Source organism: Pristiophorus japonicus, chromosome 14 (assembly GCF_044704955.1).
Source record: "Pristiophorus japonicus isolate sPriJap1 chromosome 14, sPriJap1.hap1, whole genome shotgun sequence".
Taxonomy (NCBI): domain Eukaryota; kingdom Metazoa; phylum Chordata; class Chondrichthyes; family Pristiophoridae; genus Pristiophorus; species Pristiophorus japonicus.
The window spans coordinates 108,130,981-108,145,124 of NC_091990.1; the positions used below are offsets into that span (position 1 = coordinate 108,130,981).

General features: G+C 43.5%; 1 protein-coding gene across 4 annotated transcripts in view; it reads left to right on the top strand.

The window, feature by feature from the left end:
• The window catches only part of parvaa (parvin, alpha a), a 112,192-nt gene that overhangs the window by 66,689 nt on the left and 31,359 nt on the right, over positions 1-14,144 (top strand). For all 4 annotated transcript variants that reach the window (XM_070899472.1, XM_070899473.1, XM_070899471.1 and 1 more), the window contains exon 4: positions 421-523. In XM_070899472.1, coding sequence (XP_070755573.1) covers positions 421-523 — 103 coding nt within the window. The remainder of the gene's footprint in view (positions 1-420; positions 524-14,144) is intronic.

Sequence of the window (14,144 nt, forward strand, 5' to 3'; positions counted from 1 at the left end):
GTAAACCACCATACATGGAAAAAGGTCTTGTATAACTGAGCCCAGGTTTCATTTCACAGAATGATGCAGCATTCGGCCCATCGTGCCTGTGCCGGCTCTTTGGCCAAGCGATCCAATCAGTCCCACTCCCCCGCTCTTTCCCCATAATCCTGTTTTTTTTTTTAAAATGTCCCTTCAGGTATTTATCTAATTCCCTTTTGAAAGTTACTATTGAATCTGCTCCCACGCCCTTTTCAGATCACAACTCGCTGCGTTAAAAAAAAAGTTTCTTTATCTTCCCTCTGGTCCTTTTCCCAATCACCTTAAATCTATGCCCTCTGGACACTTCTGCCACTGGAAATAGTTTCTCCTTCTTTACACTATCAAACCCCTTCATGAATTGGAACACCTTTTCAGTTACTGAATGTTCTATCTGCCCAGGTTTTAATCGACTGGATCAATGATGAGCTGGTTGAGGAGAGGATCATCGTGAAGGACTTGGCTGAAGATCTCTACGATGGACAGGTGCTACAGAAGCTCTTTGGTAAGACTTCTTTAAGTTGTAACTCCATGTTTGTATCCCTCCAATCAGGTTTCTGCCCCTGCCACAGTACGGAAACGGCTCCCATCAAAGTCACAAATGACATCCTTTGTGACTGTGACAAAGGCACACAATCCCTCCTCATCCTTCTGGACCTGTCTGCAGCCTTTGACATGGTTGGCTACTCCATCCTCCTCCAACGCCTCTCCACCGTCATCCAGCTGGGTGGAACTACACTCGACTGGTTTCATTCTTATCTAAAATCGTAGAATCATAGAATGGTTACACCACAGAAGAAGGCCATTAGGCCCATCGAGCCCATGCCGGCTCTCTGCAAGAGCACCTAAGCTAGTCCCACTCCTCCGCCCTTTCCCCATAGCCCTGCAATTTTTTTTCCTTCAGTTACTTATCCGACTCCCTTTGGAAAGCCACGATTGAGTCTGCCTCCACCACCCTCTCAGGCAGTGCATTCCAGATCCTAAGCACTCGCCGAGTAAAAAAGGTTTTCCTCAAGTCGCCTTGGTTCTTCAGCCAAATCACCTTAATTCTGTTTCCTCTGGTTACATAGGATATACGACACAGAAACAGGCCAACCAGTCCATGCCGGCATTTATGCTCCACTCGAGCCTCCTCCCGTCTTTCCTCATCTAAATCTATCACCATATCCCTCTGTTCCCTTCTCTCTCATATGCTTGTCTTGACTCCCATAAAATGCATCTCTATTATTCGCTTCAACTACTCTCTGTGGTAGTGAATTCCACATTCTCACCGCTCTTTGGGTAAAGAAGTTTCTTCTAAATTCCCTATTGGATTTCTTGGTGACTATCTTATATTGATGGCCTCTAGTTATTCTCTTCCCCAGAAGTGGAAAAATTCTCTCTGTATCCACTCTATCAAAACCTTCCATAATTTTAAAGACCTCTATTAGGTCACCCCTCAGCCTTTTTTTTCTAGAATGAAGAGACCCATCCAGTTCAACCTTTCTTGATATGTATACCCTGGCATTTCTGGTATCATCCTTGTAACTCTTATCTGCATCCTCTCCAGATCCTCTATATCCTTTTTATAATATGGTGACCAGAATTATAAACGTGGTCTAACCAAGGTTCGATACAGGTTTAGCATAACTTATCTACTTTTCAATTCTATACTTCTATAAATAAACCCTAATGCTGGGTTTGCTTTTTTTACGGCCTTGCTAACCTGTGTCGCAACTTTTAATGATTTGTGTATTTGTACTCCGATTTCCCTTTGTTCCTCTACCCCACCCAGACTCACACCCTCCAAGTAATAAGTGACCTCCCTATTCTTGCTACCAAAATGTAATACCTCACATTTATCTGTGTTGAATTTCATTTGCCAATTATATGCTCATTGTGCAAGTTTATTAATGTTGTCCTGTAATTTGTTGCAATCTTCCTCAGTATTGACTATCCCCCCAATTTGGTGTCATCTGCAAATTTAGATATTGTGTTTTTGATTCCAAAGTCGAAATGTTAATATAAATTGTGAACAACAGTGGTTCCAGCACTGATCCTTGTGGAACACCACTACCCACCTTCTGCCATTATAAATAGTTACCCTTTACCCCTTCTCTCTGCTTTCAGTTATGATAGAAACATAGAAAATAGGTACAGGAGTAGGCCATTTGGCAATTCGAGCCTGCACCATCATTCAATAAGATCATGGCTGATCATTCACCTCAGTACCCCTTTCCTGCTTTCTCTCCATACCCCTTGATCCCTTTAGCCGTAAGGGCCATATCTAATCCCCTCTTGAATATATCTAACGAACTGGCATCAGCAACTCTCTGCGAAAGAGAATTCCACAGGTTAACAACTCTCTGAGTGAAGAAGTTTCTCCTCATCTCAGTCTTAAATGGCTTACCCCTTGTCCCTATCTGATGCCAAACTTGCTATCCATTCTGCGACCTGTATCCTAACTCCACATTGAGAACATAAGAAGATAAGGAATAGGAGCAGGAGTAGGCCAATGACATAGGTAGGAAGAGGGATGAGGTCCTGCAGGCAGAGTTTAGGGAGCTAGGAGAGAGATTAAAAAGCAGGCCCTCAAAGGTAGTAATCTCCGGATTACTCCCGGTGCCACGAGCTAGTGAGTACAGAAGTAGGCGGATAGAGCAGATGAATGTGTGGCTGGAGAGATGGTGCAGGCGGGAGGGCTTTAGTTTCCTGAGGCATTGGGACCGCTGCTGGGGGAGGTGGGACCTGTACAAGCCGGAGGGGTTTCACTGCAACATAGCCGGGACCAATATTCTCATAGGGGAGGGGGGGGTTGTTTGCTAGTGCTGTTGGGAATGGTTTAAATTAGCTTGGCAGGGGGATGGGAACCTGAGAATAGATTCAGTAGGAAGGGGAGTAAAGCTGGAATTAGAAAGCAAAAATAAAGAAAGTGAGTTTGAATGAGAGAGGAAACAAACAGGAAAAGAGGGTAAAAAAAAAACTTAAAGGCACTTTGTTTAAATGCACGTAGCATTTGTATCAAAATCGATAAGTTGACGGCACAAATTGAGACAAATGGGTATGATCTGATAGCCATTACAGAGATGTGGCTGCAAGGTGACCAGGAATGGGAATTAAATATTCAGGGGTACTTGACAATCCGAAAGGACAGACAAAAAGGAAAAGGAGGTGGGGTAGCTCGATTGATAAAGGATGGAATCACTGCAATAGTAAGAAACGATATTGGCTCAAATGATAAGGGTGTTGAAACAGTTTTGGTGGAGATAAGAAACAATAAGGGGAAAAAGTCACTGGTGGGCGTAGTCTATAGGCCCCCTAACAGTAGCAACTCTGTTGGTCGGAGCAGAAACCAGGAAATAGTGGGGGCTTGTAAAAAGGGAACAGCAATAATCATGGGTGATTTTAACCTCCATATTGATTGGACAAATCAAATTGGTCAGGGTAGCCTTGAGGAGGAGTTCATTGAATGCATAAGGGACGGGTTCCTTGAGCAGTATGTAACGGAACCAACCAGAGGGCAGGCTATCTTAGATCTGGTCCTGTGTAATGAGACAGGATTAATAAACAATCTCCTAGTAAAGGATGCCCTCAGAATGAGTGATCATAGCATGATTGCATTTCAAATCCAGATGGAGGGTGAGAAAGTTGGATCTCTAACCAGCGTACTAAGCTTAAATAAAGGAGACTATGAAGGTTTGAGGGCAGAGTTGGGTAAAGTGGACTGGGAAAATAGATTAAAGTAGGGTGGTTGATGAACAGTGGTGTACATTTAAGGAGATGTTTCACAACTCTCAAGAAAAATATATTCCAGTGAAGAGGAAAGGGTGCAAGAGAAAAAATAGCCATCCGTGGCTAACTAAGGAAATTAAAGACGGTATCCAGTTAAAAACAAGGGCATGCAAAGTGGCCAAAACTAGTGGGAGGACAGAAGACTGGGAAAGCCAGCAAAGAACGACTAAAAATGATTAAGAAAGGGAAGATAGACAATGAAAGTAAACTAGCACAAAATATAAAAACAGATAGCAAGAGTTTCTATAGATATATAAAAAGGAAAAGAGTGGCTAAAGTAAATGTTGGTCCCTTAGAGGACGAGACCGGGGAATTAGTAATGGGGAACATGGAGATGGCAGAAACTCTGAACAAATATTTTATATCAGTCTTTACGGTAGAGGACACTAACAATAGCCAAGGGGCTATTGGGGACGGCGGGGGGAGGAACTTAACACAATCACAATCACGAAGGAGGTGATACTCAGTAAGATCATGGGATTAAAGGCAGATAAATCTCCTGGACCTGATGGCTTGCATCCTAGGGCCTTAAGAGAAGTTGCGGCAGGAATTGTGGATGCATTGGTTGTAATTTACCAAAATTCCCTGGATTCTGGGGCGGTCCCAGCAGATTGGGAAAACTGCAAATGTAACACCCCTATTTAAAAAAGGAGGCAGACAAAAAGCAGGAAACTATAGACCAGTTAGCCCAACATCTGTGGTTGGGAAAATGTTGGAGTCCATTATTAAAGAAGCAGTAGCAGGACATTTGGAAAAGCAAAATTCGCTCCGGCAGAGTCAGCATGGATTTATGAAGGGGAAGTCATATTTGACAAATTTGCTGGAGTTCTTCGAGGATGTAACGAACAGGGTGGATCAAGGGGAACCATTGGTTTGGTGTATTTGGACTTCCAGAAGGCATTTATAAGGTGCCACATAAAAGGTTACTGCACAAGATAAAAGTTCACAGGGTTGGGGGTAATATATTAGCATGGATAGAGGATTGGCTAACTAACAGAGAACAGAGAGTCGGGATAAATGGTTCATTCTCTGGTTGGCAACCACTCACTAGTGGGGTGCCGCAGGGATCAGTGCTGGGACCCCAACTATTTACAATCTATATTAACGACTTGGAAGAAGGGACTGAGTGTAACGTAGCCAAGTTTGCTGACGATACAAAGATTGGAGGAAAACCAATGTGTGAGGAGGACACAAAAAATCTGCAAAAGGACATAGACAGGCTAAGTGAGTGAGCAAAAATTTGGCAGATGGAGTATAATGTTGGAAAGTGTGAGGTCATGCACTTTGGCAGAAAAAAATCAAAGAGCACGTTATTATTTAAATGGAGAAAGATTGCAACGTGTCGCAGGACAGCGGGACCTGGGGGTACTTGTGCATGAAACACAAAAGGATAGTATGCAGGTACAGCAAGTGATCAGGAAGGCCAATGGTATCTCGGCTTTTGTTGCAAAGTGGATGGAGTATAAAAGCAGGGAAGTCTTGCTACAGCTATATAAGGTATTGGTGAGGCCACACCTGGAATACTGCGTGCAGTTTTGGTTTCCATATTTAAGAAAGATTATACTTGCTTTGGAGGCAGTTCAGAGGTTGAATCCGGGGATGAGGGGGTTGACTTATGAGAGACGGTTGAGTAGGTTGGGCCTCTACTCATTGGAATTCAGAAGAATGAGAGGTGATCTTAGCGAAACGTATAAGATTATGAGGGGGCTCGACAAGGTAGATGCAGAGAGGATGTTTCCACTGATGGGGGAGAATAGAACTAGAGGGCATGATCTTAGAATAAGGGGCCGCCCATTTAAAACCGAGATGAGGAGAAATTTCTTCTCTGAGGGTTGTAAATCTGGAATTCGCTGCCTCAGAGAGCTGTGGAAGCTGGGGCATTGAATAAATTTTAGACAGAAATAGACAGTTTCTTAAACGATAAGGGGTTATGGGGAGCGGGCGGGGAAGTGGAGCTGAATCCATGATCAGATCAGCCATGATCTCATTGAATGGCGGAGCAGGCTCGAGGGACTGTATGGCCTACTCCTGTTCCTATTTCTTATGTTCTTATTTGGCCCCTCGAGCCTGTTCCGCTTTTAATAAGATCATGGCTGATCTGATCATGGACTCAGCTGCATTTCCCTGCCCGCTCCCCACAACCCTTTATTCCCTTATCGCTCAAAAATCTGTCTATCTCGCCTTAAATATATTCAATGACCCTGCCTCCACAGTTTTCAGGGCAGAGAATTCCATTCATTTACAACTCTCTGAGAAGAAATTCCTCCTCATCTCAGTTTTAAATGGCCCCTTTTTCTGAGTCTATGTCCCCTAGTTTTAGTTTCCCCTATGACTGGAAATATCCTCTGTTAGATCTCTTAATTTCCAATGAAATACGAACTCCGATTGTAGTTTTAATTTCTTTATTTCTGGCAGAGAGAAACAAAAGCTTCTTGGCTTTAAGCCAGGTCTTTGTCCTTCTGAGACCACATGGTCAAAATGGCTGTACTTATACCTGGATCAATTTACAGAAAAGAACTCGCCTTCTTTGACCTTATTGGCTCAATTAATAGTCTTTTAACCTTTTAATTGGCTCACTACCCAAGGGTCCTAAAATGTCAAGTTGATTGATGACTTAATGCAACATGCTACCACTCACGTAGCATCTCTGACTTGTTGTCTGTGAATTTTCACAGCCTGTCTAAATGCAGCCTGTTTGAATTCTCTATCCTCTCTGCATCCCCTCATTATTTTATATGTTTCGATAAGATCACCTCTCATTCTTCTGAACTCCAATGAATATAGGCCCAACCTATTCAACCTATCTTCATCAGTCAACCCCCTCATCTCCGGAATCAACCTAGTGAACCTTCTCTGAACAGCCTCCAATGCAAGTATATCCTTCCGTAAATACGGAGACCAAAACTGTACGCAGTACTCTAGGTGTGGCCTCACCAATACCCTGTACAGTTGTAGCAGGACTTCTCTGCTTTTATACTCTATCCCCTTGCAATAAAGGCCACTGGCCTTGTTCATCAGTCTATTATGGGGTACCTTATTGAAAGCCTTTTGAAAATCGATAAATTACATCTGCTGCATTATCATTGTCTACTCTCTCTGGTACCTCTTCAAAAAATTAAATCAAGAATTCCCCTTTTGAAATGCATGCTGACTATTCTTTATTATATTTTTGGTTTTGAGATGTTCTATTTTCTCCTTTAGAAGGGATTCCATTATTTTTCCTACCACCAATGTTAAGCTGACTGGTCAAGAAATCCCTGGACAAATTCTGTCCCCCTTCTTAAATATAGGTATTACATTAGCTATCCACCAGTACTCTGGCACTACACCTTTTTCTATCAAATTAATCTCTTCGTATTCTCCCTTATCATGCACTCCCTGCTGTGTATGTTCTTCGTGTATGCCTCTTTCCTTACCCTCAATTGTTCCCTTATGGCTTTATTCATCCATGGAGTCTCATTAGTGTTTAGTTTGTTCTTTCCTTTTAGCTGGCTATATTGTGCCTGCACTCTGTTGAACACCATTTTAAATGTTTATCATTGCTGTTCTACATCGTTGCTTGCCAATATTGTTGCCCATTTTATGCCCAAGTTCTATTCTCAACCCCTCAAAATCAGCTTTTCTCGGATCTATTACCCTGGTTTTCATCATACTTATGTCCTTCTCAATTATCATCTTAAAGCATATTATATTGTGGTCACTATTGTCTAGATATTCCCCTACTTTTACTTCCCTTATCTGCTCTGGTTTATTCCCCATTTCTAGATCCAATAGTGAAACCTCCCTTGTTGGGCTTTTTACATGTTGGGTTAGAAAAGAGTCTTGTTCACATTGTAGGAACTCCATTCCCTTAACCCCTTTACCTACCTCTTCTGTCCAATTAATATCGGGGTAGTTGAAATCCCCCAGTTCCCGACCCTTCTGCCAATGGGAACATTTTCTCTCCATCTACTCTCATATTATACCCCTCATAATTTTGAATCTATCTAATCAAAGTCAGAGAATCACCTGCAATAGCGTCTCTTCCCACTCTTGCCTCATTATCTCTGGTGTCCCCCAAGGATCTATCCTCGGCCCCCTCCTATTTCTCATCTACATGCTGCCCGTTGGCCCATCCGAAAATACAGTGTCAGTTTCCACATGGACACTGATGATACCCAGCTCTACCTCACCACCATTGTTCTCAACCCCTCCAAGGTCTCTGAATTGTCAGACTGCTTGACAACATCCAGTTCTGAATGAGCAGAAATTTTCTCCAATTAAATATTGGAAAGACCGAAGCCATTGTTTTCGGAACCCGCTACAAACTCCGTTCTCTAGCCACTGACTCCATCCCTCTCCCTAACATCAATCTGAGGCTGAACCAGACTGTTCACAACCTTGGTGTCATATTTGACCCTGAAATGAGCTTCCGGTCACATATCCGCAGCATAACTAAGACCGCCTATTTCCACTTCGGTAACCGCCTGTCGACGTCCCTGCCTCAGCTCATCCGCTGCTGAAACCCTCTTCATGCCTTTGTTACTTCCAGACTTAACTATTCAAACCCACTCCTGGCTGACTTCCCACATTCTACCCTACGTGAACTTAAGGTGATCCAAAACTCGACTGCCTGTGTCCTAACTTGCACCAAGTCCTGCTCACCCATCACCCCTGACTCCCGTGTAAGCAACGCCTCGATTTCAAAATTCTCATCCTTGTATTCAAATCCCTCCATGGCCTCGCCCCTCCCTATCTCTGTAACCTCCTCCAGCCCCACAACCCCCCCGAGATGTTTATGCTCCTCTAATTCTGCCCTATTGAGCATCCCTGATTATAATCGTTCAAACATTGGCGGCCGTGCCTTCTGTTACCTAGGCCCTAAGCTCTGGAATTCCCTCCCTAAACCTCCCCAGCTCTCTACCTCTCTTTCCTCCTTCAAAACGCTCCTTAATACCTACCTCTTTGACCAAATTTTTTGGACACCTGCCCTAATTTCTCATTATTTGGCTGGTGTAAAATTTTGGGTCTTGTCATGCTCCTGTAATGCGCCTTGGGACGTTTTAAGAGAGGCCCGGGGAGAAAGAAAAACTGGGGGAAATACCATTCCCAATACATAGCCCATGCCACCACAACATAAATCGCAAAAAAAAACAATCACACTCACCTGAGGTGGATGTTACTTACCTCACTGCAGCCAGTACAGGTCAGGCCGTCCGCTTTCACAGGCGGTCCCAGCACGATGCGCAGTGGGGCGTATGGGTCGGGCGGGAGTCAAAACCGAGCTGGTGTCGCAACCAGGGGCATTGCACACCGGCTCGCTTCTCCCGGGTGGTAATGCTCCGCGCCCCGCCAAGACCGGCCCCGAAAACCCCAGCGAGGTCCTGGAAGCTGGCTGTCCGCCCGGAAGAGCTCAACGTCGCCATTGCCCCCGCCCCCCCCACCACCGCCGCCCCCCCCCCCCTTCCGGGTCGAAAACACAGGCAGCAACAAGCCAAAAATCCAGACCTCTGTCTCTATCTTCCATTTGCAGAGATCCCTGTTTTATGCTCCTGTGTACGTTTTATGTTGCTGCACTTAGCAAGCCGCTGAAAAGCTGCCCCTTTATGTTCCCCACACCATCTTTTGTTGCCTTGTTTGGTGGGCACCTTACAAATATTTCGACATGGGCACTTAGTCTCTCCTCCTGCCAGTGTGCATTCATTTGAAAACACAGCTGCTGTTGTGGGTGTTTATCTATTGTCAGAGATGTGCATTCCTCAAAATACTTTGTCCAGATCCGGGAGTAATTTGTGAAGGACACTCAGCTCTTTCACTTGCTTCGAAAAGATAACCTTTCAAATCCACTGCTTCTTTAACTCCTATTGATTTCCTTCAGAGGACTTTACAGGCAGTTAATACAAAATCATCCTTAAATGTATTATAAATATTTTTAGATTTGTCGCACTTCAAAGTGTCAGAGTGATACAGCACAGAAGAAGGCCATTCGGCCCATCGAGCCTGTGCCGGCTATGTGAAAGAGTGATCCAATCAGTCCCTTTCCCCATAGCCCCGCCAACTTTTTACCTTCAGGTATTTATCCAATTCCCTGTTGAAAGTTACTCTTGAATCTGCTCCCACCACCCATTCCAGATCACAACTCACTGCGTAAAACAAAAGCCTCCTCATTCCCCTCTGGTTCTTTTGCCAATTACCTTAAAAGTATTGAAATAGAAATGAGAGAAAGACGTGTAATTCTTGGTGACTCGGGGCTGGGGTTTGACGAGCGGTTTCTGATCTGCAAAGTTCCCTCACCAAACAACAGTTAATCTCTCAGTGATCGGAAGCAGCTTCGATAAACAGCAATTGGGTTTCATGGGACAAGTGCGGCTAAACACTGCTGTATCTTAGTAGCAGGAGGATAGTGGTAGCGGGGTACTGTTGCACAGTGGTTATGAAGCCTGGACGACTAACGCAGAGACATGAGTTCAAGTCCCACCACGGCAGTTGGGGGAATTTAAATTCAATTAAATGCATTTGGAATTAATAAGCTAGTATCAGTAATGGTGACTATGAAACTACCGGATAGGCATATGTGACTGCAGACCCTCAGCAACGTGGTTGACTCTTAACTGCCCTCTGAAATGGCCCAGCGAGACACTCAGTTGTACCAAATTGCTACGACAAAGTCAGCACTGTAGGAGCACCTTCACCACACGGACTGCAGCAGTTCAAGAAAGTGGCTCACCATCACCTTCTCCAGGGCAATTCGGAATGGGCAATAAATGCTGGCCTTGTCAGTGACGCCCACATCCCATGAACAAATAAATAAATACAGTTGTTCGTCATCTGGTGTGACGAGAGAGAGGTCGGTGGAGGTTAGAGGCAGCAGAACTGATGCCCTTACCTTTGGATAAGAACATAAGAAATAGGAGCAGAAGTAGGTCTTTTGGCCCCTCGGGCCTGCTCCGCCATTCAATAAGATCATGGCTGACCTTTGATCTCAACTCCACCTTCCCGCCCACTCCCCATATCCCTTGGTTTCCCCTAGACTCTAAAAATCTATCGATCTTGGCCTTGAATATATTCAGAAACTCAGCATCCACAGCCCTCTGGGGCAGAGAATTCCAAAGATTTACAACTCCTCATCTCGGTCCTAAATGGCCGACCCCTTATCCTAAGACTGTGCCTCCTGGTTCTCGACTCTGCCCCAGAGAGCTGTGGAGGCTGGGTCATTGAATATATTTAAGGTGGAGATAGACAGATTTTTGAGCAATAAGGAAATAAAGGGTTATGGGAAGCGTGCAGGGAAATGGAGCTGAATCCACGATCAGATCAGCCATGAACTTATTGAATGGCGGAGCAGACTCGAGGGGCCAGGTGACCTACTCCTGCTCCTATTTCTTACGTTCTTATGTTTCTTATGACTCTCCAGCCAGGGGAAACAATCTCTCTTGATTCTAAACTCCAAGGACTTTGGGCCTAGTCGACAAAGATTCTCGATCCCTTCACGGTAACGGAAGTGGACATAGCGGGTACAACGGGAGACAGTTTGTTGAAACAATTATCAATGCAGAAAAAGACACACATCACATGATCTCGGGGTCTATAGAATATTACAGCATAGAAGGAGGCCATTCGGCCCATCGAGCCTGTGCCGGCTCTGTGAAAGAGCGATCCAATTAGTCCCACTCCCCCTGCTCTTTCCCCATTGCCTGCCAATTTTTCACCTAAATTTCCAATTCTCTTTTGGTCACCTCACAGACCCACTGAGGCCTGGGCAAGAGTATCCGTGTGGAGTACAATTTGCAATAAACTTGAATTTTGATATTACAAAGAGCCAGCAACCTGTGGGAATGGGAATCCTCTGCTGTCAACACCCCAGTGGCAATTAATACCAAAACCAAACTTTATTTTTTAGATTGTAGAGTCCCAGAGTTTAAGATATCTCTGATCAGATGTACATCTCTTTATCTAAAATCTAAATGCTAATAACCCTTGTGATATATTCACAGAGCACAGCACACACAGCTTCCGACATGGCAGGCAGCTCTTTCGGAAGCCTCCGGAAATCTGCCTGGTTCTGTTTATTATTCACCCTGCACTTGCAGTACACAATACGCCCACATCCACAGTGCGGAGCTACAAACGTTACAAGCTTACAGACATTACCATTCTCCCTCTTTAATGAAGAAGCCATCATAATAAACATCATACATAACTTTCATGTTTATACATAACACAGGATATAAACTTTTTTTTTCCATATTTACAAATTTAACTTCACCACTTGTTTTCTGTTCGAAGAGGATACTTTCGCTCTCGAACAGAACCTTCCAAACATGGTGTCGAATCTAAACTCATTTGAGGCTCATCCTGAGGAACGTTTTCCTCCACGGAATTTCCTTGATTTTCATTTTGAACTCGCTCTAACTTCAGGCTCTTTGTTTTCCTGACTCGGACTCAGACTTTCATTCTGATTCTCTCCTGGATTTGTTTCCAGTACATTGGATTTAGGATTTGCTACTGGTGTATCAAAACTATCTGATGAGTCAGAAATAATTGAATCATTCCCACCTTCAACTCCTTCCATGTCTATAGGTAAAATATGATCAATATGAACAAACCTAACCTGTCCATTATCAAACATCTTTACCAAATATGTGCGAGGACCACATATCTTCACCACTCTTTCTGGTAACCACTTTAACCATTTATGGTGATGGTTCTTCATTCTCACCTTCTGGTTTAATTTCAGACTTCTCTCTTTTACTCTACCTCTATCATGATTCTCTTTCTGTCTGAATTGTGTCTCTTCTACAGACTGTGCCAAATTTGGCTTTAACAACGAGAATCTGGTTCGTGGCTGTCATTTGAGAAACAACTCTGCTGGTGTTCTACCAGTAGTTGTATGAGGAGTATTTCGATATGTAATCAAAAAATTAGCCAATTTGTGATCCAATGACAACTGTCGTTTCCTTGGATTTGGATCTAACATTTGTTTTATGAGGGCAAATATAACAATTTGTACAGTGCGCTCTGCTGCATCATTCGAAGCAGGATGGTATGTTTCACACCATTTTTGCTCGTGAATTGTGCAAATTCTTCTGAACGAAATTGTGGTCCATTATCCGAAACAATTTCTTCAGGGAGGCCAAATGAAGAAAATAATTTTCGTAAAATGTCCAATATTTTACTTGTTATTTTCCACATTGGAAACTCCTCAACCCACTTCGAATGGCTATCAATCACAATGAACAATTGTTGTCCTTCTAACTCAGAAAAATCAATATGTAGCCTTTGCCACACCCTGGGAGGCCATTTCCATGGCTGAAATGGTACTGGTGGTGGTTGCTTGCTTACCGATTGACATGTCGTACACTGACTCACGATGTACTCTATATCTTTATGGCCACCGTAAATAACTGCGCGCAAAACTCTTGGTCAAGCACATTCCCCGGTGCTGGTCATGGAGGTCTCCTAATAATTTGGACCTGAATTTATTTGGTATAACCACTCTTGCACCCAACATGATACAATCTTTATCGACTGATAATTAATTCCTACGAATGAAGAATGGATGTGTATCTTTGTCTGTTGCCTGGTTTGGCCATCCATTTGCAATATACTCATACACCTTTCACATCACTGGGTCACGTTTGGTTGCTCTACCAATCTCTTCAGCTGTGACTGGCAGTTCATCAATATATGAAAAATAAAACACTTCTTCCCTATCGGGTGTAACTTGTGATGGGGAAGGCAATCTAGACATAGCATCAGCATTACTATGATCAGCTGATCATCTGTATTCAATATCATATGTATATGCTGACAAAATCAAAATCCATCTCTGCATTCGGGCTGCAGCTAATGTTGGAACTGGGGACTTTGGATGGAGGATTGCTGTTAGGGGCTTATGGTCCGTAGTGATGGTAAACTTACAACCATACAAGAATTTGTGAAACTTCTTGACCCCAAAAATTAATGCCAAAGCTTCCCTTTCAATTTGTGCATAATTACTCTCATTGGCACTAAGAGTGTGTGAAGCAAAAGCAATTGGTCTCTCCTCCCCACTACTTAATACATGAGAGATTACTGCCCCAACTCCATATGGAGTGGCATCACATGCTAGCTTAATCTCCTTAGATATGTCATAGTGAACTAACATGGTGCTCTCTACCAATTTGCATTTACACTCCTTGAATGCTGTATCGCATTCTTTTGACCACTTCCAATGGACCTGTTTTTTCAAAAGTTCATTCAGTGGATGTAATACTGTAGCTAAATTTGGTAGGAACTTCCCATTATAGTTCAAAAGACCCAAGAATGAACGAAGTTCAGTGACATTCCTGAGAGTGGGTGCATTTCTAATTGCATTAAATTTTTCCATGGTTGGA